Source organism: Amblyomma mixtum, chromosome 3, assembly GCF_055824585.1.
Source record: "Amblyomma mixtum isolate Tamu chromosome 3, ASM5582458v1, whole genome shotgun sequence".
NCBI lineage: Eukaryota > Metazoa > Arthropoda > Arachnida > Ixodida > Ixodidae > Amblyomma > Amblyomma mixtum.
The window spans coordinates 53,926,654-53,953,844 of NC_143014.1; the positions used below are offsets into that span (position 1 = coordinate 53,926,654).

At 46.9% G+C, this 27,191-nt stretch overlaps 1 protein-coding gene across 10 annotated transcripts in view; it reads left to right on the top strand.

Annotated features, from left to right (window-relative positions):
* Window positions 1-27,191, top strand: part of LOC149350220 (dual specificity calcium/calmodulin-dependent 3',5'-cyclic nucleotide phosphodiesterase 1C-like) — a 779,369-nt gene that overhangs the window by 730,618 nt on the left and 21,560 nt on the right. For 7 of the 10 annotated variants that reach the window (XM_089579195.1, XM_089579202.1, XM_089579201.1 and 4 more), the window contains 9 exons: window positions 8,933-9,158; window positions 10,460-10,573; window positions 11,156-11,362; window positions 18,893-18,928; window positions 21,792-21,974; window positions 22,734-22,800; window positions 23,366-23,482; window positions 25,837-25,977; window positions 27,084-27,184. In XM_089579195.1, coding sequence (XP_089435321.1) covers window positions 8,933-9,158; window positions 10,460-10,573; window positions 11,156-11,362; window positions 18,893-18,928; window positions 21,792-21,974; window positions 22,734-22,800; window positions 23,366-23,482; window positions 25,837-25,977; window positions 27,084-27,184 — 1,192 coding nt within the window. Of the gene's footprint in view, window positions 1-8,187; window positions 8,456-8,932; window positions 9,159-10,459; window positions 10,574-11,155; window positions 11,363-18,892; window positions 18,929-21,791; window positions 21,975-22,733; window positions 22,801-23,365; window positions 23,483-25,836; window positions 25,978-27,083; window positions 27,185-27,191 lie in introns of those variants that run through there. The other 3 variants (XM_089579204.1, XM_089579196.1, XM_089579197.1) reach the window with 3 other exon arrangements.

The following is a 27,191-nucleotide window of genomic DNA, read 5'->3' on the forward strand; positions in this document are numbered from 1 at the left end:
AATCTACTAGCCTTTCTGCAGTGTCGAGACAAAATGCAGCAAGTTTTCATGACATTCTTCTGACAGTTTCATTGCCTCTACATTACAGGGTTAAATGCACTTTACAATCCTCTTCATGGCGCAAAAGACAAAGAGAGCTAAAGAAATTCCTGAAAGGTTTCTTGTGAGCATTATGATGCGGATTCCAGGGAATATTTGGACCGCCACTACAACTGGCCCTCAAGTTCCTCTTCGCTGCCTGCCAGTACTTCACACAAAACTTGACCCTGTGTGTGCACGCGGCATGGTAGCGTGCGGCGGATCACCGGCCGTGTTCGCATTTTTTGGAAAGGGTGATCACTGTTGTGTTGACCACTGTCAGATTAATTTGCGCCACATAACTACCTCTACCTTCAGTATCGCTGCATATGTGCCAACACAGATCTACATTCATTATTGAAGAGTTTTGTCCGTGCTTCGTGTTCTGATTCCAGTCTTGATTTCATGCACTGTAGTTCGCCTCTAACGTCGGTGCAAATTTGGCGTTTTCTTAGTTTATATATCCCGGTATACAGCGTTCATTGTCACGAAGACAGCCTGTTTTTAATCCTTTTGACACTTGGACAGACGGTTCATATGGCAGGACTGACCACGCAGCCAGTACCAGGCTTCAGATGACCGACTTAAAACTTGAAACTGTACGTGCGTAGGTCTGGTGCAGTTGATGAACTGTTTTCCCACTTAACGAACTCTGTTACGGCCGGTCTTGCAGGAAAGACGTCTAGCTCCTACCCGTACCGCTGTTTTATTTTGAAGCATTTAATTCGCAACCTTTGCGCATCTTAGTCATCGTACGCCGTCGTTTCGTTACTCTTGCACATTTCAGTATCTTAACACGGTCTGTCTTCAAGATGCGTTAGTAAGGAGAAAACCCGCTGTGCTGTGCTGTTAATTTGTGCAATATGGGCAGTGTGTGCTCTAACAACTTTAATCATCACGTTGAGATCGCTGTAGCGACTGTGGCCACCAGCGCAGCCCCACGCAGGGCGGACCGCAACGTTCGCTCATGCGCAGATCTAGGTATAGCGCCTCCTTCTCACGTCTGGCCGTCAGAAAAGAACAACGAGCCAGTACATGGCCTGATAGCGCGCTCACACACTCGCGGGTCGGATAGCCTCGGGTTACGGTTTCCGCCCTCACGACTGCGAGCCAACCGCCGCAGTGTCTTGCACAGAGGGAAGACGTCTAAAAGCAGACGCCTTTGGCGTCTTTTTATAGCCCAGGCAGAGGGAGGCACAGTTTTGCCGAAAAGCGCCGATGTTGTCTCGGCATGGTGATTTCGGGGAAATTTCCGACCGAGCCACTGGCCTGCCACGCGTGGCGAAATCGAAAGGGCGGCCTACATCAGCGGCCGGAACTTGGCTGATAGCCCTCGCTCGGCTGCTCCCTATATATGCGGGCTTAGTGCAGCCTCGTACGAGAACCGAGCCGCGCCACGGAGCTTACTGCTCTTGCGTCCTTTTTGCTTCTGCTCCTCGGAGACGGTGGAATGCCGCTGCGTGTATACCCGTACCACTGCATCGGGCGGGGAAGAAAAAAGCCCGGCACTCTGACTTGGCGTCCCTTCTGCCTCAGCTCGACGGTGCCTGGACGCACTTGGCGAGTTTTGGGGCAACTGCTTTAATTCCAAGTGTTTACTTATTCTTCATCTGTCCACGACTATGTTTGACTTGGCGATGCGCCACTGCCATTGAATAATTAGGTCTCCCTTCTTTACACATCGAGTCCTCATCAGCGGACAGTTCACTGCTTTTTGACGCAGACATGTTTAATGCGCAGTCCGTTTTTTTTTTTCGACGGAGTCACACGGGACAAGGACGCCTGTATAAGATGGCCTGAAAGGCCCTCGCTCTCACTGGACGCATGGTCGTCACGCCTATTCGCGCACCAACAGGAGCAACAAAATTGTATTGAACGCGAAGTAGTTTTAATGTCGTGGATTATTTTCTTTTCACTGTTTAGTCCCTCATTTTACTTATTTTTGCTTTCTTGAAATCTGTACAGCTCAGTGGTTGAAAGTGGTCCAATAACCATGCCTGGACGCCTCCGCCACCAAACTCGGGCTAGTTCGAATGACTGCACTACTTGGACGGTCTCAGTGACGAGCTAGAAGTAAAACACGCAGTTTTTATTTGGGCATGCTGCATTTCTGCAGGCAGTGTGACCTTCAAGAAAAAAGTTTTATTTCTTCAATATCTTATATTTTGTTTTTCCCAACACGTCTAGGCTTTTTTAGTTCACACAGCCAACGACAAAGAATTACAGAAATTGTCAAGTGGTTACTGGCGACATAATGCCCACTGGTCCGAGTATACGTCAAAGCCATTACGCGTGTCAAGACACTGTTAGTCACGTCGTATAGCTCGTGGCCACAGCGAACTTCAAAGCAGTAGCACAAGCGATGTGGCTCTAGCCAGGAGCTGAAGTCAGTGTGTCCAACAACTTGCTAAAACGGAACGGTACGCCTTCCGGAGAAGACTACAGACGTCAAGGTCCTTGATGGAACAAGGTCACCCTTCCCAATACGGATCTGACGCTGGCAGAATCCTGCTCTTTCTTAATCAGAGCGCTATCCAAGAAATCTCCGTGGGTCACCACCGGAGCAGCAGTCCAGCGACCGACGCAGGTGAAGGCAACGCCAACACCACGGCGACAGCGTCTCGCTAATGGTGTCCAACGTGCTCGTGCCACTCTTCCACCCTCTCGTCGGTCGTGGTCGGCTTGCAACCGCAACGAAGATGAGGCAGGCGCTGGTGTTAGAACACCTGCTGCCAGCGGGCATCCTGCATCCGCCTTGCCATAACGCCGACGTTCCGCTGTTTATCAGTGCTGGTCATGACTGACGCCTTCGTACTGGACGGTGCGGTTCGAGGGCATATGCGGAACTGCTTCAACGACGCCCAGACCAGGTGGTAGGCGCGCAACAGGCACACAGGCAGCGGGGTCTGCGGCAGGACCGTTACCGGTTCGGTTCGGTGCGGTTCGGTTCGGTTCGGTTCTGGTCGGGTCGGGTCGGGTCGGGTCGGGTCGGGTCGGGTCGGGTCGGGTCGGGTCGGGTCGGCCGGCCGGCCGGTCGGTCGGTCGGTCTCAAATAAATGGCACATACCCACTACGGGGGAGTGGAGCATTTTTAGAGGAAAAGGAGTAGTAATAGGGTATGGGCTGACAGATTAGACGACGCAACGACAGTTGCTGGGTGATCGAAGACGGGACGATGGCTTTATGTGCAAATTCGAATGCAACGCAATTAATGGTTCAATTTTGCACTGACTGAAGACAAAAATAAAATAATAAAATAAATGTTTGAAAATCAGAACAATAAAAATAAATAGAAAAAATTAAAATTAGCATGGGAGTCGCTGCGTTTGTAGAAGAAAATTCTAAACAGCACAGCGCGCACTCTTCGTCCAAGCGAAGAAGCGCCAAAGGAAAGAACAACCGCAGTGGACACAGGCAGACCCAGCTGGTGAAACGGAATTTCTGAGAGGCGCCTCCTCAAAGAAGAGAAGCGGCGGCAAAACAGCAGGTAGTGATCCACTGTCTCAGGCTCGGCACAAAATGGGCACAGTGGAGAAACCGCCAGCCCAGATCTGTGAAGGTAGAAATTTAGCAGAGGAACTCGGCATCGCAAACGCGTGAATGAGACCTCCAGTATGCGCGAGCGCCAGTCTGCTACTCCAAGGATGCAGAAGATGCTGATATTCGGGAGATGAAGTAAGCGCCGAGGCTGAAAATTCCTGAAATAATGTGTAACAGCGATACCTCACCGCAGCTGTATATGCGCAGGTTGGCAGGACAGTAATTATTGGGCCGCAGAGACAGGCCCTTGCTAAGGAATCGGCAACCTCATTTAATTGAATGCCCATGTGCCCCGGTACCCAAAGCAACCGCACCGAATTTAGATGGAGCGGGCGTAATACCCGATGGAAAAGGCGTAATACCCGAGACTCAGTGGGTGATGATAATGTAGAGCAAATAGATAGTCCGTCATAACCATGACTTGGGAAACGGTAGGATCTAATTTACGTAAGGCTAAAATTACTGCTAATAATTCAGCCAGATAAATTGGAGTGAAGTCAGGAAGACTGAGAGAAAAGGACCATCCCAATGTAGGTGAAAAAATGCCCACACCTGCCTTTTCACGATCCTGCGAGGCATCGGTAGCAATGAGAATATGAGAAGGAAAGGACCTTAGGTGATCCTGCAACAAACCGTGAAGGAAAGGAAAGGGCTGCAGCTTTGCATTCGATGGGAAAATGTCATCAAATGCAATTCTGACTGAAGGAGAGATGTTGTATATTGGATGGAGATCTGTAAAATGAACGTTTAAGGGATCATGGAGAGACTGCACGAACATATCTGAGGAGTATGCAAGCGAGACCAGGTGACAATTAAAAAGAGTGCAGATTGACTAAGAAATATTATACTGGAGGTGTGAAGAGGTGAGTCGCACAAGTTTAAAAAGGTTTGGTTTGTTAAAAGTCAAAACCTAGCTGATAAAGATGGAATTCGCGCCTCAAGGTGCAGGACAACATTGACTACATATTTTGGAAGTCCCAAACAGAGGCGCAACGCCTCACGCTTCAAGAGCACAAGAGGGCGAAGTTTATAGGCAGGAGCTCCTGAGAATAAAACACAGCCGAACTCCAAAATTGGGTGGACATATTTTATAGATCAGCAGGAGTGTGTGCCTTCTCATGCCTGACCTAGCGCTGCAAAGCGTATGCAGGATGCCAATGGCCCGAACTCCTTTTGCAGAAACTTGCTCAATGTGTGCCCGCCAGGAAAGTGTCTTATTACAGTAATTTCGCTGCCACGTCAGGCTTATACATTTCCCAGCACAGTTTGCATTTTGGTGCCAAATTTTGACATTTGTGTATTCTGAAGTCATGTACCTTTTTTTCTTCCTTGGTTATAACACCAGACTGGGGGGGTTCTCCGGCGAGATTTGATTAGATATTTGCTGCTTGCTTTGCGGCTTGTTGCATTCAAGGCTTTGCTATGGTGGAAAGGTAATTTATCAAGCACTTCTGTGCTTAGTGGCTGCATTGATTGCCCTCCCCCCCCCCCCCCCCCCCCTCGCATGAGAACATCGTCGCCAATTCGACGCCACTAAGGCACCCCTTGAGAGAACAAGACGCAGTTTTGGCCGGAAGTCTCAGGAACGCAAAAAAGGAGCGCGTATTTAGATCGATTTTAGAGCACTATATTTCTACGCACCGTGCAGAATCAGTCATGATCACATTTAGGCGCATAAAATTCAGCATTGAAAAACTAAAATGTCCTAATATTACAAATGGCATCACATTCATCAGTCCGAGCACGCGTGAAGAATATGAAGAGTCTCAAGGCTTAGTCCTTAAGCACCACATGACCAGCTCCCGACACACATGTTGTATTGACCTCACCATGGCCTGGACATCTTGCCAATGCTTCTGCTTCTTTTTCGATGACACCGAAGCCAGATGGTGCACCATCGGCAGGACTACAGGATACCACACAGTAGCAGCCTTCACGAGAGCCAGCAGGAGGTATCAAAGTTCTTCGTCTACTTCAGCATCACAGAGGTAGTATAATGCCTGCTCTCCGCGTGCACAAGAACGAGGACTGCCACGATTCCGTCGGTCATGCTGGACATGTGATGAAGACGCCAACGAGACCAGCGCTAATGTTACATGTCCAGCTCCCGGCACGCGTCCAGCAGTGACCTCGCCTCATATGACCTGGACCGTCCCACTAGGCATAGGTGGTAGACGACTAGCAGGCGCACCAGGTCTTTTGGAAGAATGAGGGTAGCGACCTGGACGAGTCCAGCAGTAGGTACCAAAGTTCTTCCTCGTCTTCTTTGACGCCACCTGGAAAAGATGCTGCATACGCCCCAGGTGCGTCAGGAGTGAGGCTTTCGGCAATAACCTGCATGATGTTTTGATGCAGCTCTGCGAGGTCCTCCACGTCGTCGAAGACGTAGAGTTCTTCCTCGTCTTCTCTGACGCCGCCTGGAAAAGATGTTGCATATGCCGCAGGTGCGTCAAGAGCGAGGCTTTCGGCAATAGCCTGCATGATGTTTCGAAGCAGGTCTGCGAGGTCCCCCACGTCGTCGAAAATGTAGAGACTGAGTGCGCAGGCACTCCAGCCATCTTCACAAGGGCATCTAGGGAGATAAGAAGGACCGGAGCAGCAGCCTGGATGAGGTCTTGCAGCCAGTCGGTGAGTTCTTCCGCCTCTTCGTGGCAGCGAAGACCAGGTGGCAGTGAAGTCTTTAGCAAGACTGGAAAAATCCAGCGACAGCCCGGCGAACAACAAGCAACAAGAGCTTGTCGCCGTGATCATTATGATGACCCAAGCCTTGAGAAACTAGCAGCATGACTGTGCGCAGCGGTGAGTAGAATCTCGGCTATCTGTTCATGCTGCCCGTCGCGATCTTAATCGCAAGGGAGAGAGAGGCCTATCGCATCGGGAAGGTATGGCAACAGGACATTTTCTGAGCGCAGACTTCCGGCGGTGTTCGAGGACCTGGACAAACTGCAGAAAGCTCACTAGTATGCCGCCGAAAAGAGGAACGCTTGGTACTTCGGTACGGATAGCGCACATCTCGTCGAAGTCAGCCAGCCACTTGCTTCCCAGCCACCACGCATACTGCGTGAAGGAGCAGCTCCGGGGCGACGCTGAGTGTAGCAGCTTAAGCCTGTAGAGGCAGTTTTGCGTCATCGCAGCAGGGTGCACAACAGGGTCCGTGGACCAAGACCACTCCGGGTGTGGGCAGAATTCTAGGCATCCAACCGGAAGGGGTCCACAGCTGGAAGTAGTCACCCGCAAAGACCACCTGCGTCGCCAGTTTCGATGAAGGGTGCGTTGAGGTGTTGTCGTGTTGCAGGAGACTGGAAATGAAGCATAGTCGGTGTTGTGCAGCGGTAAGGCAGCAACGACGTAGGCCTTGGGATTCGAAGCGGGAGCAGCACGTTCGCTTGGTGGCTTGCGCCGAACGAGGACACGTGTGCTGCGCGGTGCGCGAGGGCAGGGCGAGCTCTTTTGAAGCGAATATCTTCACTAGGCTCGTCAACATCGCGCTTCGCTTGAGCCACCCCTTGGCGCCGCCGCGGCGCGCGCTAAGTCGCCACTTCTCCTCGCCACCGGTTTACCCCTCGCCGCTGCCGCGCGATCGCCGCCGCCGTCCCAAGAGGAGAAGGTTCTTTCGCAAGGCGTTGCGATAACGCGTGAGCGGCGGCGGGGGCCATAAAAGAGGCCGCGCGCTACGTCGCGCGCCAGTTGCTTGCTACTACTCTGATCACCTGGCCATCTATATGGCTATAAAGAAAGTGCAAGACATTGTGTCCATTGAAGACGTAGAAATAAAGAGATTTGAATAGCCTTGTATAAAGATTGTACAAGCTTTGCATACCTAAGACAACACGTTTTGGAAAAGCTAGAAAGCTATACCCAAATTGTAACCCTATGTATGAAACCTTAACGAGCATCGCCACGAAGCTTTTCGCTTCGAGATGTCCAGGCTAAACCTCAGCCCAACTTTTTTTTAGCCTTTCGGTTTTGTTTTTTCTCGTTTTTCTTTTTCTATGTACGGGCCCACCAGCGCTTATTTCTTCGAAGCGTAAGTATGAAGATATATTCTAGATCTGGACAGCTGTGCAGTCAGGGCAGCTCTTCGCACGTTGTATAGTCACGCTCGCGACTGGCAAGCGCACACGGCCCAATCACGCTATCCGTAGGAGCTATCTTGTCGCTGCGCAATTTTGTGCATATTTATTCACGAAACTTCTTCCATATGATTGTGGTTACTTATATGCCGCTCACCGGAAGCGGCGAATGCGAGCTCAGCGCGAACCAATGAGGACGCTCTGCTCCCGCATCTAGCTTCCGCCCGATTTCCGCCGCGCTAGCGGCGCGGTGACAAACATGGCGGCGCCCTTCGAAGCCGGACTATGGCCGGACCCCTCGCTTCGGACTGAATTCTCGTTGTTGCTGTCTTTTTCACTGCATTCACTGGCCGTAAATGGAGCACCGGTCTTTCGCTTCGTCACACCTTGCCTATAAGAAAACGTATAAGCGATAAATTTGGTTTATTTTTTTTTTATTTAGTGTGACAATTCTCCCACTTCTAGGCTTAAGAGGAGATTCGGTTTGTTTACAGTAATGGTTCCCTTCCTGACAACCAGATGGCGCCACTATAGGCTGAGTTTATTTTTGCGTCTCTGCTAGCATACGCTGAACTAAAAGTTGGAATGCGTCTGCGTTTAGCGTACGTAAGCATGCATACGCTTATGGTACATAGACAGCGTAAATTTATGCTCTTTTCTCACTGTATCTGTGTACGCCGCAAGCGGCGACGTGGTGTAGAAAAGCGAGAAACAGCAGCGGCGCGGCGGTTCCGCCTCGCCCGGGCGTCGACAGATGAGAACAGGTACGGAGGGCAAAACGCTTGTCTAGAACGACCGAACTGTGTGCTCCGCAGCTCCCAAAGCCGCCTCGACCAGGAAGGAACAAAATGACGATGCAATCGTATGAGTTTAAATAAATGCACATGCTTACATCAAAACCACTTTTAACCAAATACATTCCCTCAGAATGTCCGATCTGCGTACACCGACCTTCTAGCCTCAGTCCTTGTTCTTTTGATGTCTAACTGGCTGTCATGGCTGTCCAATGCGCGTTTGTGCTCATGCCCACACATATATAGCGTTCTGTGGATGTTTTGCGAATCTCACCGCAACTTCGTGATAATTTATTTAGTTCCTTCAGCTCACAAATGCGTGTGCGCCCGTGCATTTGGAAAGCAAGCGGTGTCACGCTCTACCTACTCGAGCCGAGTAGACCTGAGCGCTGCTGTAACAGCATTCGCAAAATCCGTGCTTATGAAACTCCGTGCCGTTCCACGCAGAGCCGGGCACCGTGGTGGTGCGTCGCTTCCAGCCCCGTGTGGCCACAGTTGTGCGCGAGAAAGCTGGCGAGCAGTGCGACGAAGGCGGTCGCCAGAACGACGCCGCCGCCGAGACGGAGGCGGCCGCCGGCGACCGTCGCAACGGAAAGGGCCACGGAGCATTGGGCGACGCCCGGCCGCTGCCGCCTGTCGACACGCTGGAGGCCTGCGACAAAGCCGCAAACAGGTCGGTGTGCACGTCCCGCGGTACCACTTGCTCGCATTGTTCCAGAGCCGGCTATAGTGCTACTCTTACCGTCTCTGTCTTAAACTGCAGAGTGGCAAAAATCACTTGTCGGCCGCGTATCTGGGACCGTGAGGGAATCGTTTATAAAGTCGGTAACGAGGGTATTGTTAGAGATTAATATGCAGCCGCAGCAGTCTACTGTTTTACGTTATACAATGAGGTGTCGAAATGTGAGTGTCCATGGCTTTGCCAAGCTGGCAATAAATGCATATCTTTTACTCAGGGCCCCTGCTATCATGTACAGGGAGCCTGAAAAGTTTCCAGGCCACAAGGTCTGCTTTAGAGCCCTGTACTGGGGCATTTACAAAACCCCCGAGCTTCAATATCTCTGTAGGGGGGGAAAGTATCATTTTCACCTCTGTGAACCTGTGTAGCTTCATAAGTGTCCTTTATGTGCCGTATTAAACTGCTGAAAAGCAGCAGACACCCTGTGGCCTGATGAACTTTCGATGCACACTGTACGATATGATGGCAAATGAAAGATTATTATCAATATAATAAGTGGCTGAATATCAATCTCAAAAAATGTCGCCCAGTTCCCAATGAAGTTGTGTGTGTGTGGTTGTGTTCCACTGAAGTTTGAAACAAACGACTACTCCTTCACAAACAGATTTTCTAAGTGCATGCTATTTTAGCTTGGCAGCAAAACGATCAAAATCTAAGCCAACTATAGTCGGATACAACTTAAGAACGAAGCGGCTTTTCCCCCATCAAAGAACCCTCCTCCAGCCAATGGCGTCGGCCGATTCTCATGACCCTGCTAGGGTGACAATGCAGGGAGCAGTGCCACAATGGAGAGAGGGGTCTATCCCTGACTATGGAGGGGGGGAACGATCCCCTTTCATCTGCCACTCCCTGCATTGCCACGTTAGCAGGACAATGAGAATCGGCCGATGCCATTGACTGGAGGGGGGTTCTTTGACGGGGAAAAGCCGCTTCGTTCTTAAGTTGTATCCGATTATAGGACGTATTCATTTTCCAGGAAGCAGCTCAGTGGACAATAAGGAGGAGCCTTCTTAGCCTTTTGTTTTTTATTCACTCATGTGATCTCCTGAAAAATGACCTTGTCTTTAAAAGAAGGCCAGCTTTCCTGACTGTTTAAGCTTAACAAAAATTTCATGTCTTATATTGTGTATGTTGTAGAATCTCGACGTTTTCAAGTGGGGTATAAAACTATGCTGTTTTCTAGACAAATGGGGTGCATTTTATTCCCTCACCTTTCTTTTTCCCTAATACTCTAGATTGCGGGACCTGTCAACACACCTCCAACACGGCGACGTCCCTTTAGACATGCTTCAAAAAACACTTCAATACGCAGCCTGCGTCCTTGAAGCTGTTTGTCAAGATGAAACAAGGTGAGAATAGGGTGTGCCCGGACCAGAGGTTCTCACGAGTTCTGGATGCTATTACTTATTTCATTTCTATTACTCCTTGTTTTTGTTTTTCCGCGTGTATGCGTCTTTGATACTGATAAAAACAAGGCTTTTTTTTGTTTATTTTTAATGTGCTCTTTCATTAGAGCATGAAGAGGCAGTTGTTTACAATTTTAATAAAGTGAACGTTCTGCCAATGTGCTCGATAACTGGCTGAAACGCCTTTCGCCGCTAACCAGTTATGCTTGGTGTAAGTTACGTCTAACATGCTTGGCGCATGGCAATCGCAGCGCCAGTAATGCTTTTCGGGCCCTGCATATTTGTGACCAGGCTTCACCTGCACAGCAATTTTTGTTTCCTACTCTCTGTTTTCCTTCTTTTTGTCGCATTGTTTTGTCTCATTTTGCGTGCGTGTGCCCACTCTTTCTCGGTCTCTGACTTCCGTAGTTTCTTCTCTGCTGCTGCTCTTGGGGATGGGGCTGAGGTGCATGGGTGGCCGGTTCTCTTCTATCCTGTCTTCTTTCTTCTCCTCTCTCTCTCTCTGCTATGTGTTTCGCTCCCCAGGAAACTGACGCCGATTCCACCCCAGCCACCACCTTCGCTTCTTGAAACGCCGTTACCACCATCCGGGGTGGCGACGTCTATGTCAGTGTGTCCCAACGAGAAGAGAATTCCTGCCACCGATGTTCTCCCGGCAGACAGCGTCCCGCGGCAACCGGGGGTTGAACAGCGGCGAAGGGCCCTCATAAACGCCAACTCAAAGTTCAACAGGTTAAACTTGACATGCAACCGCATATCCCCGCCTTAACCCTTCTCCTCCCCCTCCTACCACCACCGCCCGCCTAAAGCGGAACGTGCTGGCCCCCCATGGCAGCCCAACCCGTTCTCGTCTCACTTGTGGCACCGGCCAGAGTAGTCCATCCCAAACCGAGAGAAAGTTTCTGTCACGTTAGCCGACATATCTGGTTAGAGGTACAGATTTGCACGATTTTGTCGCCAGTCCACGGTCACTTGATGGCACAGGAATTACAAAAATTCAAAGACATGGCAACTGTGTCGCCCGTAAATGATTTGCCACCAACTTCTCTAGCCATAAGACGCTGAAATGTCACACCCTCCGCGTCGCACCCTCTTTGGGACACAGCACACTTTGCCACTTCTTTCGCCGCTGCCACGAGTGACGGACTAAACCGCTGTACTAAACATTTACTAAACGCGGTACTCGAGATATTATGGTGTGTCAAGAACTGTACGGACTCCTGTTTTCAAGCCCCTTGTCTCTTATCAATTCACGTTATGTCCGTACTTAATTTATTATTCGTCAGCTTTCGCATCATTTAGCTATCATGTACAGGATCCACTGAATGAGATGCACTTCTCTGACGTTTTAATTTGCATGACGATAAAATCGTTCTCTTTCTCTCTCTGGCTGCTTTGAATATATTCATGCCCTTGTCACAGTTAATGTGCTAAACTCGCTCCAGGTATGCAGCGAAGGAATATGAACTTACAATCCGATGCAAGCCTAACGTTAACGAAAAATATTTTCTGCAATTACCTTAAAATAATGCTAGCACATTCGTAACTTCCTTCCCTTAAGACTCATGCAGACACCATGATTTCTCGATCATTAACTCAGTTAAAAATGTTAAAAGTGTGTGTTTAACTGCCACATTAAGAAAAACTGGCTGCTTTGTGTTGCTTATATTTTGTACTAAGTTGCCTACAGTGCGTCTTGTGCAAGGCTCTTTTTTCTGTGCTTTTTTCTTTTTTTCTCGCGATTATATGTTGTCAATCTTAGCTGTCATTGCAGCAACTGTTTTGTGCTCCATGCTGACCGTCCGTAACCCAAACCAAGAGGCGCCAAACTAGGCCAATTGGAATGTTAAATTAGGGCCAGTTTGGCTGATGCACTGAACGAAAAACTGAAGATGCAGCTGATTGGTTTGGGTACCGCATTAAGAGATGCCTGCCAGCATGCGACAGGTCCACGGCTTGTCATTCGACTGTGTTTGTGTAACGTGCCTGCATGCATAGCTGTCATGTCTGCTTGCTTATTGTGAATGTGCTTGTGCAGGCTCGCATTTGTTTTGCCTCATTTGAAATTGACACCACTCTTTTAAGTTTTAGTGTTGCATCAACAGCTTTTTTCATATGCTGCTTTCCGCATTCGGATTAATAATGGTCATCTTTTCATGTGCAGCTCGATATTTTTTAATATGCCTTTGTAACTAGAGCACAGAAAAACACTATTTCACGAACGAGAAAGAAAGCATGGGTTATTGCTCAAACGCACCCATTAGCCACAAAATGGTAGCCCACCTGGACTGCGCCCACTGGAGCCATTTTAAGAATGAGAACAGTTTGCACCTACTGCAGCTGCCACCATCTCTGCATGTCCGTAGTGTCGCCGTCGTGCAACTCTGGCTGGTATAATGTGAGGACAATATACAAGGGTGTAGTCTTCATAATGTAAAGACTATATTCCTTCTATTCTATTTCATCCTGATTGTCTGCCAAGCGTGGACTGGCTGATCCGGGCGACGGCAGGCGCATGGTGTCAACCAATCCGCTGAAGAAGGGTGAAAAGGATAAAATTGAATAGGCTTGGAATGGTATCACCGTATTATCCAGGCCCTGGAATTTAAAACTTGGATGTCCTTACCAAAGCTGTTTTTTTTCACCCAATCCTCCCCACGCCTGAAGTTTTCACCCACGCCTGTTTCATGCGGGCCGATTCTTTTAGTTATATGAGATCACTTCAACAAGTCACTTTACGGCTGCAGGGGCCGAACTGTCAATAAATTTGGTACACAAAAACAGTTGCAGATATGTCGACGCCCATTGTACACAATGGACGGCATGAAAACGAGACACTAGCCTGGATGCCGGTCGATGAAAAAAAAAAAACTTTTTTTTTGTGATTCAGGTCTGGCTTTGTCATTCAAAAATTGTATCCAAATCTAGCAGTCATAAGTTATCAGACATAGAAACCTGACTGTGCTATGGTGTTGTAGTGGCCGCCATAAACCTTAACAAAATGGCATGGTAAAGTCTAACGCAACGCAAGTTCTCTTTCGCGCTTGCATTGATGCAACCAAAAATAAATACACTGCGTAAGCTTGAAAGAGTGGTCTGCTTGCTGTACATGCTGTACCTGAGAATCTCTTCGTTATTACATTTGTGCGCATAGATGAATTAGCAGAGAGGAAAACCAAATGCCTAGTCGCGAGCCAGGTCCACAATCTTACCCAAATACCTTCTAAAAAATCTGCTGGAAAACCAGATGGGCCCTTTTTCTGCCTGTGTGTGAATTGAAAACAAGAAGTTTGGTATCAAGCTGTACTGCCCACGCATCTGTCAGGTTATAGATTTTTTTCTTTTTCGGCACGTATACATTTTTCCGACGACGTGTGTTTGCATATGAGCTATGACGCAGTTCTAATCCCCAAAATTTTTTTCCTTTCCTTTTATTTGTATGCCATTGTGATGGCTAAGCTGGCTAGATTGTCTAGAAAGTTATTTGATGACAACTACGTCCTTTCTAGTTCCTGTAATTCCTTTTTGACATGTGCGAGGACTTTCACAGGAATAAACGCAGAAGACTTTTCTTGTCTGTGAGGACAGCTGCTGAGCCTCCAGCACTTCAATGGCAATCATGCTCTCACCATACTACTGCCTCCTAGCCCTATTCAAGAGGCAGTCTGAAGCTCGCTGGCGATGTTTCCCTAATTAGGACTATGCATGTACTTGGCGACAGATGGTAACGAAAAGATTCTCTTAGCATGCTTGAAATGCTGCTGCTCTGAACCAGCCATAGCTGCTTTATTGTTTGCGAACCCCATTGAAGCTTTTACTGTTTGCCTAAATTAAAACTGTTTCTAACAAAAATGGATTTGTCACATGCCAAAAAGCGATAGGCAGTTGCACTATTCGTTGTGACTCAATAAAACTTGAAAGCATAAATCGCCGTTAGGCTTATTGCCTATTACTTTCAGACCGAAAATAATATATTACTGTAAACTCATGCTAGGTAATCAGTGTCTGAAGTGTAAATCTGTAAACGGTACATTTTTTTTCAACAAGACGTAGTTCATCTTAGTTAATGAGAAACTTCACCGACTTGTTGCTATGGCCCAGTTTTTCTTGCTCAGTACACTGCAGACCGTCACTGGGTCACAGCGGATCTTGTTTGTGTAGCTTATAATAAGAATGCACAATTTTCTGGTTTAACTCTCATTATACAAGCAGCAAGGGATCTGATACTGCCTTTACTTGTAGGCAATGGTACAACAAATGTACGAAGTTATCCAATTGGTCGAACGAGAGCAAAATAAATCTTATGAATGCTGTTTGTTTTGTCACTCATATTTTCTGATCTACGCTGCTGCAAGTGCATGCGATAACATGACGTGCTGAAGTTTCTTCAAGGTACCAAGCTGCTCCACTTATCGTGGCAAAAAAAGAAGATATGTGGTTGATCGGGCATAAAACGTGGCCTGCAAAACTGAAAATTGTGAGGCACGTGCGAGTGCAAAAAAAAAAAGTGATCATGTGGCAAATCCATTTTAAACAGGTTTAACCGATCCCTTGCCGCTCATTTTCTAATCGAGCGAAAAAGACAGAAAAAAGGCAGGTGTGGCATCGCGATTTCTGTATTCATGTTCCAGTTGTAGATGTTCTTTGTTTTTATTCCTGTTGTGGACTGGGTCCAATTTGCTGCGGAACACGTGGTGACTGTCGACGTGGCATCGATCAGTGTCTTCTCTTTCTATTCCTCACTTTGACTTCTTATCTCGACCCTTCTTCGGTTCATTCCCACTGGGCTTTTGCACTTTGGACCTGCCCGCACTGGGTCTGTTCACACCATTATTCCAGCAGTCGCATGCGATGTGCACACGAGCCCCTTTCTGCGAGGCTCCCAGTTTTGGGGCGCGAGCACACTACAGTCCGAAGAGTGCTATCTCCGTAAATTTTTTTTTTTGCTCCTGGATGGAAAGCAGCGTGCCAGTAAAGCTGTTCCAGAAATTGCATGGCCACCGTCATTTGAGTTTAACGTGTGCAGAGGAGGATGATCCACTCGTAGTTCATTTTCTCCTGATAACAAAGCCAGCATCAAAGCGAGTATGTTGGGCATATCAGCCAAGTGCTACTTCGAGTGTCAAAGGAAGCCATGTGTTAAAAGCATCATCTGAAAATAAATAAATAAATAAATAAATAAAAAATGTGTCGGCAGTCTTAAGGGACACTGAGGAGAAATTGAAGTTGGCTTGTACCGACAGAATACCAGCTCCTGATTACAAAAACGCCACTCATGCTGACAACAAAGCTCTTGTAACGTAGAAAAGAGCAAGAACCAAAATACAGGTATCGCTGCCACAGGCCAAACGCGCAAGTACAAGTTGGATGACGTCATAGGACAAAACAGTGTTGCTAGAACCAATAGTTCTGGCGACACTGGGACACGAGAAGCTACGAATCACTGAGGCGCAGCCAATGCATGCGCAAATCTCCTTGACGTCGCCAGATGGCGCCATGTACCCGGCAGCTACGCGAGGGCCTGCAGCATCGGGACCAATCAGTGCCTGCTCACCGGCGGTAGGCAGGCTCCCGGTATTCCGCTAACGGTAACAAGGTACACGGCATGCTAAAGGTGTTTATTTGCGAGAACTTCGTTGACGACTTTGAGAACGGGATTCATCGTAACGCTGGCAAAACGCCAGTGCAAACGTAAACGAAGCGACGTAGCGACGGCCGCAATAGCCGATAGATGCCTTCAACGTGCGGCCGGCGGTAGCTTTCTTTTCGGCTGCTGCTAGGCCACACTGCTGGCCGCCAGAAATCACGGAGTCTGCCTTACGTCATGAACACGTCATGTTTCACGTCACTTAGTCCTGTGTCGTCATAAGAGAATCCCAAGTTTGAACCAGAGCAGCGGGAAGAACTTTTTCAACTTCGAATCCAAATTTCTTAGAAATAAATGCATCTTTCGCTGCCGGCCAAGTGGCAACAAAGCCATGAAATGCCGAACTATCGGATTTTGCTTTAAAAAAAATATCAATAGAGCTCTCCTCACTGTTTCTTTAAGATTCGGCCATTAGCTGGAGGTAAGTGACGTCACTCTACCAGACATGATGTCACTTCCGGTAGAGGCATCAACAGCTTCTAATGCTGTCACATTGCCAAAACTAGGGTAATTAGGCGTTCAGAGATTTTTTTTTTAGCCGCAGGCGTACTGTGTCATCCAAAGAACCTCTTCAAGCCCGTCTGCTTGCCTTTGAGTCTAAGCTAACCGCGTTAGGTTTCCGATGCATTGCTCAAACTTGTGCACTGAAATCCACCATTTAACAGAGTAAATTTCATACGTCCTAATATAAAAGTGAAGCGCTTCAACCGCCCCACTAGAGTACAAGCTATCGACGAAGCCATCAAGCCTAGCTGTGTTCATCATAATGCCAACATAGTAAATTAGAATAAAATAAAATCTATCTCTCATCATCGCCAAAGGCACTAGGGCTTCAATTTCGGCCTCACCATTCCAATCCGAAGATCAGAAAAACGTAAACTCGCCAAAAAAAGCGAGATTAAAATAAAAACATTGATGTTTTGGCACCCTTTCTTACCTTTCGTTTTCTTACCGACCCAGCTTCTTTGGCGAGTCTACAGAGTGGTCCACTGTGGCGATGAACACACTAGTGTGTCTACGCGCTCTTCGGAGCGCCGGTGTTTGGACATGGCCGCACATCGAAGCAAAGTTCCGCAGGTGCAGAAGGACCTGGAGGTAGTGCTTCACATCGTCTGCCACTTCGCTCTGAAGCGCGGCCACAACGGACGCATTGGTGCTTTGAAGGGCACGGCCATACACTAGCGTGTCCACTCTAGAGTGGACCACCCTATACTTTTTCCCGAGTGCTGTGATATCCCCTCTCTAGACGTGCTTCCGTCGAGCCCTGGATTACATTCTGACCAGGTTTTGTGTGCTGTATACAAATGGCATGTATCAGTGTTGATGCACTGCATTTCAATGAAACTGGGGGTGTTACACTAACATGAACCGTAATAGTGGCAATATATTTGGTATATCTTGCAAAGCTCCCCATTGAACTTAGAAAAGACAGTTCAGACAAAGACACCGTGCCGTGCAGCAAAAAAATTAAAATACGAAGTAGCGCGCGGTTTTTGGTGCATTCTATGCAGCCCTGCATCAAGTTAACGTTAATTCGGATATTTTGCTGAGCTGTTAAAAAAAAGCTCCAAGCCTTATAACGACATCCTTCTATACCTTCCTCTGCCTTGAAGCGTTTCCCAACAGATATTTATAAAAAAAGAACTCTCTCCTGTACCTCTAAAAATGCGTGGTGTCTATGACTGCCAAATATTGAAAGAATTTTTAATAATGCAGCGGTGAATGCGATGCTGGAATAATGGCGTGGAATATTGTGCCTGCTGCACGTGCCTCGCCTCTCAACGACACTGCTCTCTCCCCCACCACTGGCTGGTGTGGCCTCGGAGTCCTTCCTTGCATACAGTGTCACCCTTGCACGCTGCTGTCATGTCTCGTCTTTCCGCTCTCTTTGAATCCATCTGCGGCGCTTGATATACACAGCCATTGGGCCTCCCTCTGGTGCACAACCGAGCGCACTTAGATTGTCGACGCCCAGTTTAGCACTGAAGCTCGTATTATGTAGCATTCGTGTGATATGCTTTTGAATATCGGAGTGTGTTCCTATCTGTTGCTTTGTTTTTTTTTTAATTATTGTCATTCAAATTTCCGATGTGGCACCTAGCACCCTCCTTTCCTCGTTTACTGTGCATGGTCTGCATCACGTAGGTTAGGCGAAGAGTGCTCGTTTACGTTTAGAGTAGACATAGCACTATCTAGGCAAGCATTCTTTATTTCTAAGGCAGTTCTTAAACTTCGACCCTTTATAAATTTAGGATGAAGGGCTTGCTCAGATTTAATGAGTTACCATGAAGCAAGCATCGAAAGCGTGTTTTCTGCGAAAGTCGAATAAAAAAAAAAAGTATGACATCCTCTGTGCATGCTCATTGCTTCGGCTGTGCTGCCTGTAAGCTGTAGAGGTTACTCCGCCAGATTAGCGACAGGAAGCTTTTGTACAAATTCGTGTGCTTGCCTTGTTTAGCTTCATAGAAGTGCCTTGTTTCCTCTCGTTGTGCCTAGTGCGTTATGTTGATGATTTTTTTTTCCTTGACCCCTGCCTTACCCTTGTGTTCAACAGCTGTTGCCTGTTGCTTGCAAGATGAAAGCTTACACTGCCTTGTTTCTTTTCGTCGCTACAGCGGATCGTTTTCCAAAGGTGCTCAGTCATTTTTTCGGTACGCATATACTATTTATCAAATTTCTAAATGTTGTACTTCTTATGTAGCCTGAACCATTCGCATAGTTCCATTATTCTCTCTTGTTCACAGTGCTTATGATGACAATTGCAAGTGAACGAAACAGTATAATCATGGATGTTTTCTCACTGTGTGTAAACTGTTCCATGTTCAGTCGTCACTTGCGCACATCGTTCATTCATGTTCATCATTGTTTGCTTCTTTAGTAAGCATACCTCCAGCAGTAACTTGCTTCGAGAAGGGAGAGTATGTTCGCCGCAACACAGTTCGCCGCACCATTTTCACTCGCATTGCTGATAGCTTCTCAGATTTATGAGATGATGCTGCAGCAAACAGGTGGGCCTGGAGCGAGCTCAAGGTAAAAAATGAAGTGTGAACTTATCAAAACTTTTAAACAAAATATCGGACTCAAACACTTTGCAAAAACTTGCACTAAACTTAGACATACAAGAAATAACCCTACCTAAATACTCACTCTGTAGTGAGCTGTGTGCACTGGGCAGACTGCAAATAAGTTCTTTCAAATTGTTAGGTAAGAGCTATCAGACTACACTGATGCAGAGCTTTAGCGACACTTCGTTTTGATAACAGCTCCGCTTTGCTTGCTGAGGCAAGTCACAGGATAAATATTGCATTTCTCTGCTTACTCCTCATGCAAAGAGTTTCTTAGACCTTTAAAACAAGTATCCGTTTGACACAGTTACTTTGACAAGTAGCCCAGTGTTCAACGCAGTGAGCTAGCTCGATCTTCACGCACACGACAGGTGATGCAGAGATGTGCGTGCTGCCAGTCATATTAAGCTGTTCTCTATACGTGTTCGTGCTGATGAGTTCTTTCCACTTAAAGTGTTCTCTAAAAGCGTTGTCCACACAAGAATGAAGTGTAATCAAAACTACGACTACAGCCGCTGTAATTTCATTCACGACTGAATGGTCCTGGTAAAACATTTAGAAAGCACCAACGGTTATTCAGTTCCAGTGAAAAGTATATGGAGGTCACGCATTCCTCGCGCAGCAGACATCACTTGATTTATACCATTGCGCTCAGTATGACTTGCAACGCGGGAGGTGTGAGCGGAGCGAACTTTGAGGTAAGTTGGTGGTGCTGTCGCGCAACGTACTCGAAAGCAAAGAGGGGAGAGTTTTGCTATTCCAAAGATGTAATGGTTCCCTGAGCGGTATATAGGTGGGCCGCAAACAATGCGGTGCTTATCTTTGCTGCACCTTTTCTCACAAATCGCCACCTTGGGAAGAAAATTAAAGAAAAGATAAAGATTTATAAAGAGCATGGGACTGTGGTGACGAGTCAAACGATGTTGCCGACAATAAACCACGCTCATTTGCGCATCACTGCCCCATCACTTCAGCGGAAGGTGGTTGCGATTCCGAATGGGAAAAGGAAGCGGCGGAAAACAAGCGTTTGGTGTGATGCGTGCCTTTGGAATAGCGGAACACTCAACTCTTAGTTCTCGGGCATCTCGTGTGTCGGCGCCTCCAGCCTGCCATGGACATCACTCTGACCACTACTTGCGCGTTGCCTTGATTGTTACATTAGTAAAAAAAAATCCCTAAAGTCTGCAGTGCTAATGGTAGACTGCTGCAATTAGCCCAGAACATATGTTGTTAGCTGTGTTTTAGTCATACTGCGTAATGAGCATGATAATATTGGATCGCCGTTGTGTGCCCTGTTAATACATGTTACAAGTTATTAGTACCCTTGCTCCCAAATAATCTTACGACCATTAAGAGAATTTCAAATTGGGCTAGTTCATGGTCTTTCATTATTGCGCTTTTGAGAACACTTATGTTATGTGTTGTTCCCCTCTTGTGTTTAAGTGTTCTCAAAAGCACAATAACGAAATCTTGCGACTGCACGCACGTGGCGTCCATTGACCTGTTCATCTCGGTCGTGTTGGTCGACGTGCACAGCGAAGCTGGAACGCAGAAAACCGGCAGGTTATCGATGCAGGCTTGCTCTCTCGTGAGTATGCATCAGCATACCGCTGTTGCAAACTTCGCCCTGCTTACGACCGCCGTCAAAGGCTGTGTGTCAGTGACCAATGCGACCAAGCCGCGATGAGTAACCGATGGTGTCTGCACTAAACTGGCTCTTATGCCCACAGCGTGATTCTGCTGATACCCCTATGTGGCAAAAACACGGGATGAAAACATGCGAACGCCTGAAATATCCACGATCGCGACTCTGCTGTTTGATAAAAGCAACTATCTTAGTAACAGGCACTAACGAATTACTTCGACGCAGTAGCGAATTCGCGACTTTCATGCCAATTGCGTTCTGTATGCCTGCCAACAGTGCAGTCACTAAGAACCTAGCTGACGTGGCACTTCCGCCTTGCCGTGAGGATTCAAGTTTTTTTATTTTTATTGTCTGCCGTTAACCTTTAGGTCGAGTGACCCATGCTGCCAGGTTGCGGTCGGAACCGTGGCAGTTAGGCATGCGGCATGCTGCCACGTACAATGGTCAAACGCCCTACTTAAAGAGAAGCGGTCAGAAGATGCCGTTTCAGCGCATGCTCCATGATTTAGTTTCCCTACGCTTACAAAAGCATCCTTTTTATAGGGATGACAAAGAATCAGAAAAGGAAAGGCTGCTACTTGTTCCCCATACCATTGCGGCATCTGCCATCCGCCACCGCACGTTTCGCTTCCGTCTAATTCACCGCGCGCTTCTTTGTGCAGGCGAAGAATTTACTTTTGTTTTTTAAAGGCCGTTCAGCCTCCGTGGATAGATATTCGGTCGGCCTCGGCTGTAGTCCATGTAATCATCTTTCTGCTCAGTGTGCGCGCGCAGCGTGTGTGAGAATTGCTTGGCGACCCGCAGGAAGATGCTGGACGAGGAGGATGACCTGTCAGAAGTGCAACCGGATGCGGTGCCCAATGAAGTGCGAGAATGGTTGGCGTCCACCTTCACGCGTCAAGCGGCAACGCAGAGGAAGCGGTCGGAGGACAAGCCACGGTTTCGTTCTGTGGCCAACGCAATCCGGGCAGGCATTATGGTTGAAAAGTGAGCACCTCTTTCACCAAACTTTTCCTGATGTTATGAAGGTGTCTTTCTCTTCGTGTCCATGCCATACTGCACCTCTTGCCAGGCGCGAGTTAGTTTTCGGCCTATAGTTTACAGGATATGGTCGGCTAAGTTGAGCTCACACCTGTTTCTCCTTAGTGCAGTGTAAACTCAGTTAACTTTATTTTCTCTTTTGCTAACAAGTTTTCATTAAGCTCCAGTGAGTTTTACCGAATGCGAAAAAAAAAAAGGAGGGACCAAATTAGCACAACACCGTCACTCCACCTGCTATCATTAATCTGAAGTTTAAGTGACCTGTCCCTACTTCAGCAGCATGAGAGTTTCAGTTGCAACTGCTATCGCAGAAGCTTGAAGTCGTCGTGGCAACAGAGACCCATTGAACTGTGTTGCTCACAAAACAGCACGCATTTTTGCAGTTCCGGGCATAATGCAGGTATTGCAATGCATTTATCCTCATGCAGTAGTTGTTAGGCAATCGTCAGAGTGGTCTGAACGCTACCGCACTACCGTTGTCGGAGCAGAGACATTGTACTGGCCCAGAGTAGCCTACGACTGCAAAATGAATATCAGTAAAAATTTTTCTGGCAAGAACTGCATAACAGCCTTGACTGCTGGTGACTATTAACACTTGTAGACGCACAGGAGACTACCTGACTAATGTTAGCGCTGTGGTGCTGTTTGAAAACAAAAAAAAATTAATGCTGTTATATATCGTGAGGCTTGTTTTTATTGCTTCAGAATTTACCGACGGATGTCAAGCTCAACGCTCCTGCAAATTCCTCCTCACCTTGCAAACTTACTCAAGGTAAGTGAACACCTGCATAAACTGGTTATGGAACCATGACCTTCATTATCAGAACTTGAGAGGGACTGTATTTAAAAATATATATTTTAGCTGAATGTCTCATAGCAGTGAGCCAAGAGTTAAAAATCTACCCCGCTGCCAAGAAAAGCGGAGAAGCCTTAGGTTCGATGTAGCGACAAAATCGTATTGAATGCTTGTAGTTCATTTTTCATGCCCGAATTACGCCGATGCATTGTCGCGACTGATCGTACAGAATTATAAAGATGAGAAAAATCGGCTTCTCAAAAGAGTTTTTCTTGCACCCGAGCACAGTCTTAGACAACCTTTATTCAGTACATGGTTACCCTGAGCATGCAAAACAGACCCACTCGTCACAATACGCTTCATACTATATGGGGCCAGAAATAGTGCCCGCGTTTAGAGTAACACCAGTGGCTTGCTTTCCTCTGCGAATCTCAGTTTACCGTTGTTTCATCTTGCTCCACCATAAATTGGTCCATCTCCCGAATTGTTGACACAAGCTATACCAAAACACTGTTCGCCCTCTTTTCATGCTTCTTTGCAGTATGTAGATGACTGGTGTTTTGATGTGTTCAATGTGAACGAGGTAGCAAATGGACAAGTCCTGCGCTACCTGACGTATGAGCTGTTTGGGAGATATGGCATTGTCCATAAGTTCAAGGTAAGTGTTCAACCTCACAACAGTCCTTGCGCAGTTAGCAAGCTCTCAACATGCATGAAAATGCATATGCCATCAGTAGCAGTACCATGTGTCATTTTCTAACATTCCTAGCATCACTCACGTAGTAAAAAAAAAATTGTAGTTTCGTGTCGCAAGCCTACAGTGATGTAGTTGGAAGCAACTCAAGAACAAAGCAGCATATGCCCCTTAAAGGAGGTCCTCTAGCCAATGAGGTCAACGAATTTTGATGATGCTGCGGGTAATCTGATTAAGCCCTGGTTATTCCCCTTTCATCTGCCACACCCTGCAAAATCACGCTAGCGGGTACAAGGGGATGGACCACGACGTTATCAGAATCAATACACACCATTGGCTGGAGCGCCTTCTTTGAGGGGCATTTGCCACTTCATTCTTGAGTAGTGTCCGACTATAGATGTAGACTGCTCCAAGTCGCCAAAAACATGGTTAGCTTGTTAGTCATGTTGCATACATGTGACCTATTAGAATTGCCTGAGCATTTATCAGAACACTGTAGATATTTCGGAGCTGGAGATTACATGCCTGTGTACTTAAATGTCTAATTTTTCCCATGCTGAAAGGAAATTTGTTGAGGCTTTTTTTTTTACCATTTGAAGGCATCACCCACACCTAGTACGTGTTTTTGACACAGTCGCTAGTGAAATGGCAAACAGAGTATAGTTACTCGGCAGATTGAATTTGGAAGAAAGTATACGGTCTGAGGGTGATACCCCACGGTACTACAAAAATAAAAGATGTTGAGGCAGAAGAATGCCTGTTAGCTTGGACGAATCGCTCCCTGCGAATGAGCTATGCATCCTGCCAAAAATACGGGGATTTAAACGTGACATCTCAATCCGTGTTTTGCCATTTGTGCATGCACTATTCAAGAATTTATGAAAATCTTATCGAAACGAGTCGACAGGTGTGTTAAAGTCGATGCTTGACTAATGCCAGTTAATTGTCGCAAAGAAGCCTTTTCCGACATCTACATAGACAAAGATAGTACAAAATGACTCATAGTAAAATTTTGTGATATGAGACAAGTTGCATGTTTAATTTAATTGTTAAGGTGTACTGGTGAGCGTAACAGAACAATGTTTCATGAGAATTTTGAATTTTTGTTTGGAGCCGAACAATCTTGCTCTCCTTATAATCTAGTGCACCTACAGATTGTATAATAGACTGAATGACGCTTCTGCTTTGTATTATTTTCTTTATGCTTTTGGGATAATTTCGTGAATAACTGCGTAAGTGCTAATCGGAGAAATTCAGGCAGCCTATTGATCTATTTGTATCAAAAGTAACATTGGGCATGGCTGAACTAGTAGATGAAATTGGGAAGTCAAGTAAACCGCTGTCGGCTCTCCGTCGTAAATACGGAGCAGAAAATGGCGTTAGAAGCTTTATTAACGTCATGGTCAGCAATGGGATAGCTGCTGTCATTGCACAGTGATAATGCTTTACTGTTAGCCGCAATAATTATTTTCCAAAACTTCTGAGGGTTACTGCGGAACGTGTTTGGTTATATTGCTGAAATTAAACTGCACTTCACTTTTTCAGGGAGATGATGGAATGATTATTCTGTTGCGCAACATTTGGTTGAGGCACTGCTGAAATTAAGATACAAATCCTTGCCAGGAATTCGGGATAGCGCCTAGCCAGTGCTGCTAAGCCCAGTGGCCAGTCATGGTCTGTTCTGCAGCTACTCGGTCATTCTCTTTCTTTCTTATGTCACGGATGATTTCAACGCACTATTTTTGAATGTTCAGGGCCATGTGCCGCATGGTGACAGTCAATGGAGCTATAAGCCAACAGAACTTGTCCCTAATCACTAGCAATGAAGATGGCTCCATGAGCTATGAGCTTACCGTTGTCTGAATGCACGAGGCAGTTCGGAACTGTGAACTCCCGCAGACATGACGTCTGCGCATAAATCTAACAGTAGTCGACGCTGCATTGAAAGACCATGAAAATGGTAAAGCGCACGATCCCTACTTTCACTTTGTTACTAAGCAGCCCTACTGGACGTTTCGTTTTCTACCTGGTTAGGATCAAACCTAAGCAGTTAACTTTTCATGCTCTTTCTTGTCATGCCACCCGCCAAAGTGGGCTAGTAAGTTGCGATACTGATACCAAGAAGCTGTAATGAATTCCCGGCCAAGACAGTGGTAGTGGCGCACTCACATTTCAATGCAAGCCAAGCAGCTCATCCTGGTCCACCTACCGCAGCCATACTGAGAGGATGCCAGGAGATGGGAAAGATAGTGCATGTATCAAGATTCGTTCTTTACCTGTCAAGCATGAAAACCTGACCTTTGCATCGTTCCCTGCAGATATCATCAGCAGCGCTAGAGAATTTTATCTCTGCTGTGGAGCAAGGGTACTGCAAATACAAAAATCCATACCACAACAACCTGCATGCAGCAGACGTCACCCAGACCGTCCATTACATGCTCTACTCAGCAGGCATCAGTGTAAGTGGCAGCCATCAACATCTCTTTTAATGATCCCTGAAGCCAACGCAGAGATACAAGCTCTGTCTGCAGACGCATTATAAACCTTTAAAAATGCAATGAATCCTGCGCTGCCACCTCGTTTGAATGCACGAGTTAATAGTCTGCGAATGAAGAGTACGCACTCTCAATGGCTAAGATTTATCCACAAATCCTAATTCGCCAACCAATTATCCCTTACGATTTCCTGGTTGTTGAAAAGCGCACAGATGCTTTACGACTGTCTCAGTGTCAGAGTAGCTAGCGAGCATGCCAAGTGAGCACCACAGACACGCCGCAGGCCCAGATTGTACAGCGTCATGTTGGACCAGTGGCACTGTATAACTAAGCGTAGTTTTTGAGTCGGTCTTGCCATCTAATTGTACAACAAATTTTCATGCATGAGTTGCAGACGTATTCTACAAGCATACGCCAGAAACACACATTTCTCTCAATAAGTGCACGAACATGTTTACAGGCACAACACCCCTTGTAAATGTGGCCACGGCCCTGTTGCACCCAACATTATTTTGTATGAGAGGCAAAGGTTGAAAGCTTCTTCTGTCTCTAATAATCTCGTCACTGAAGACCTCGCAAAATGCCACTTACGCAGCTATCATTGTAATGTACACTAATTAAGTTCTTAGTGTCCACATTTCTGTTGTAATTTCTCCGTGAGCCAATTCACCCTTGCAGAAAAAGCCTAAACCTGTCCATCTTACGCCTGTAAAGGCTGCACCACCACAAACACACATTTCATGCTGTGAAGCCACTTGAATTTGTTGCATTTGTGTGTCGGCAGAGAGGAGCAACTAAGAAAAAGAGTACAAGGAAGAGCGACTACTACTCTTTTTCTTTTTCTTCCTCCTTCACGCCGCATACTGTGGTGGCACGAACTGCGGGTAAAATGATTCCATAAGCTGGATTCACCCCAAGGGTCCGCATGGTGCCCAACCAAACAGTGTGCGAGACCACAGTTATTTAGTTGCTCGTCTAGTTTGTCCAACTTACTACCAATTGGAGCTGTTCACATACTCGATCAAGTAATGTTCTGATGTCATAGTCAATGAGTTGTGTTTGCATTGCAGAGCTGGCTGACAGAACTAGAAGCATTTGCCACCTTGTTTGCGGCAATTATCCATGATTATGAACACACTGGAACAACCAACAACTTCCATGTGATGTCTCGGTGAGTG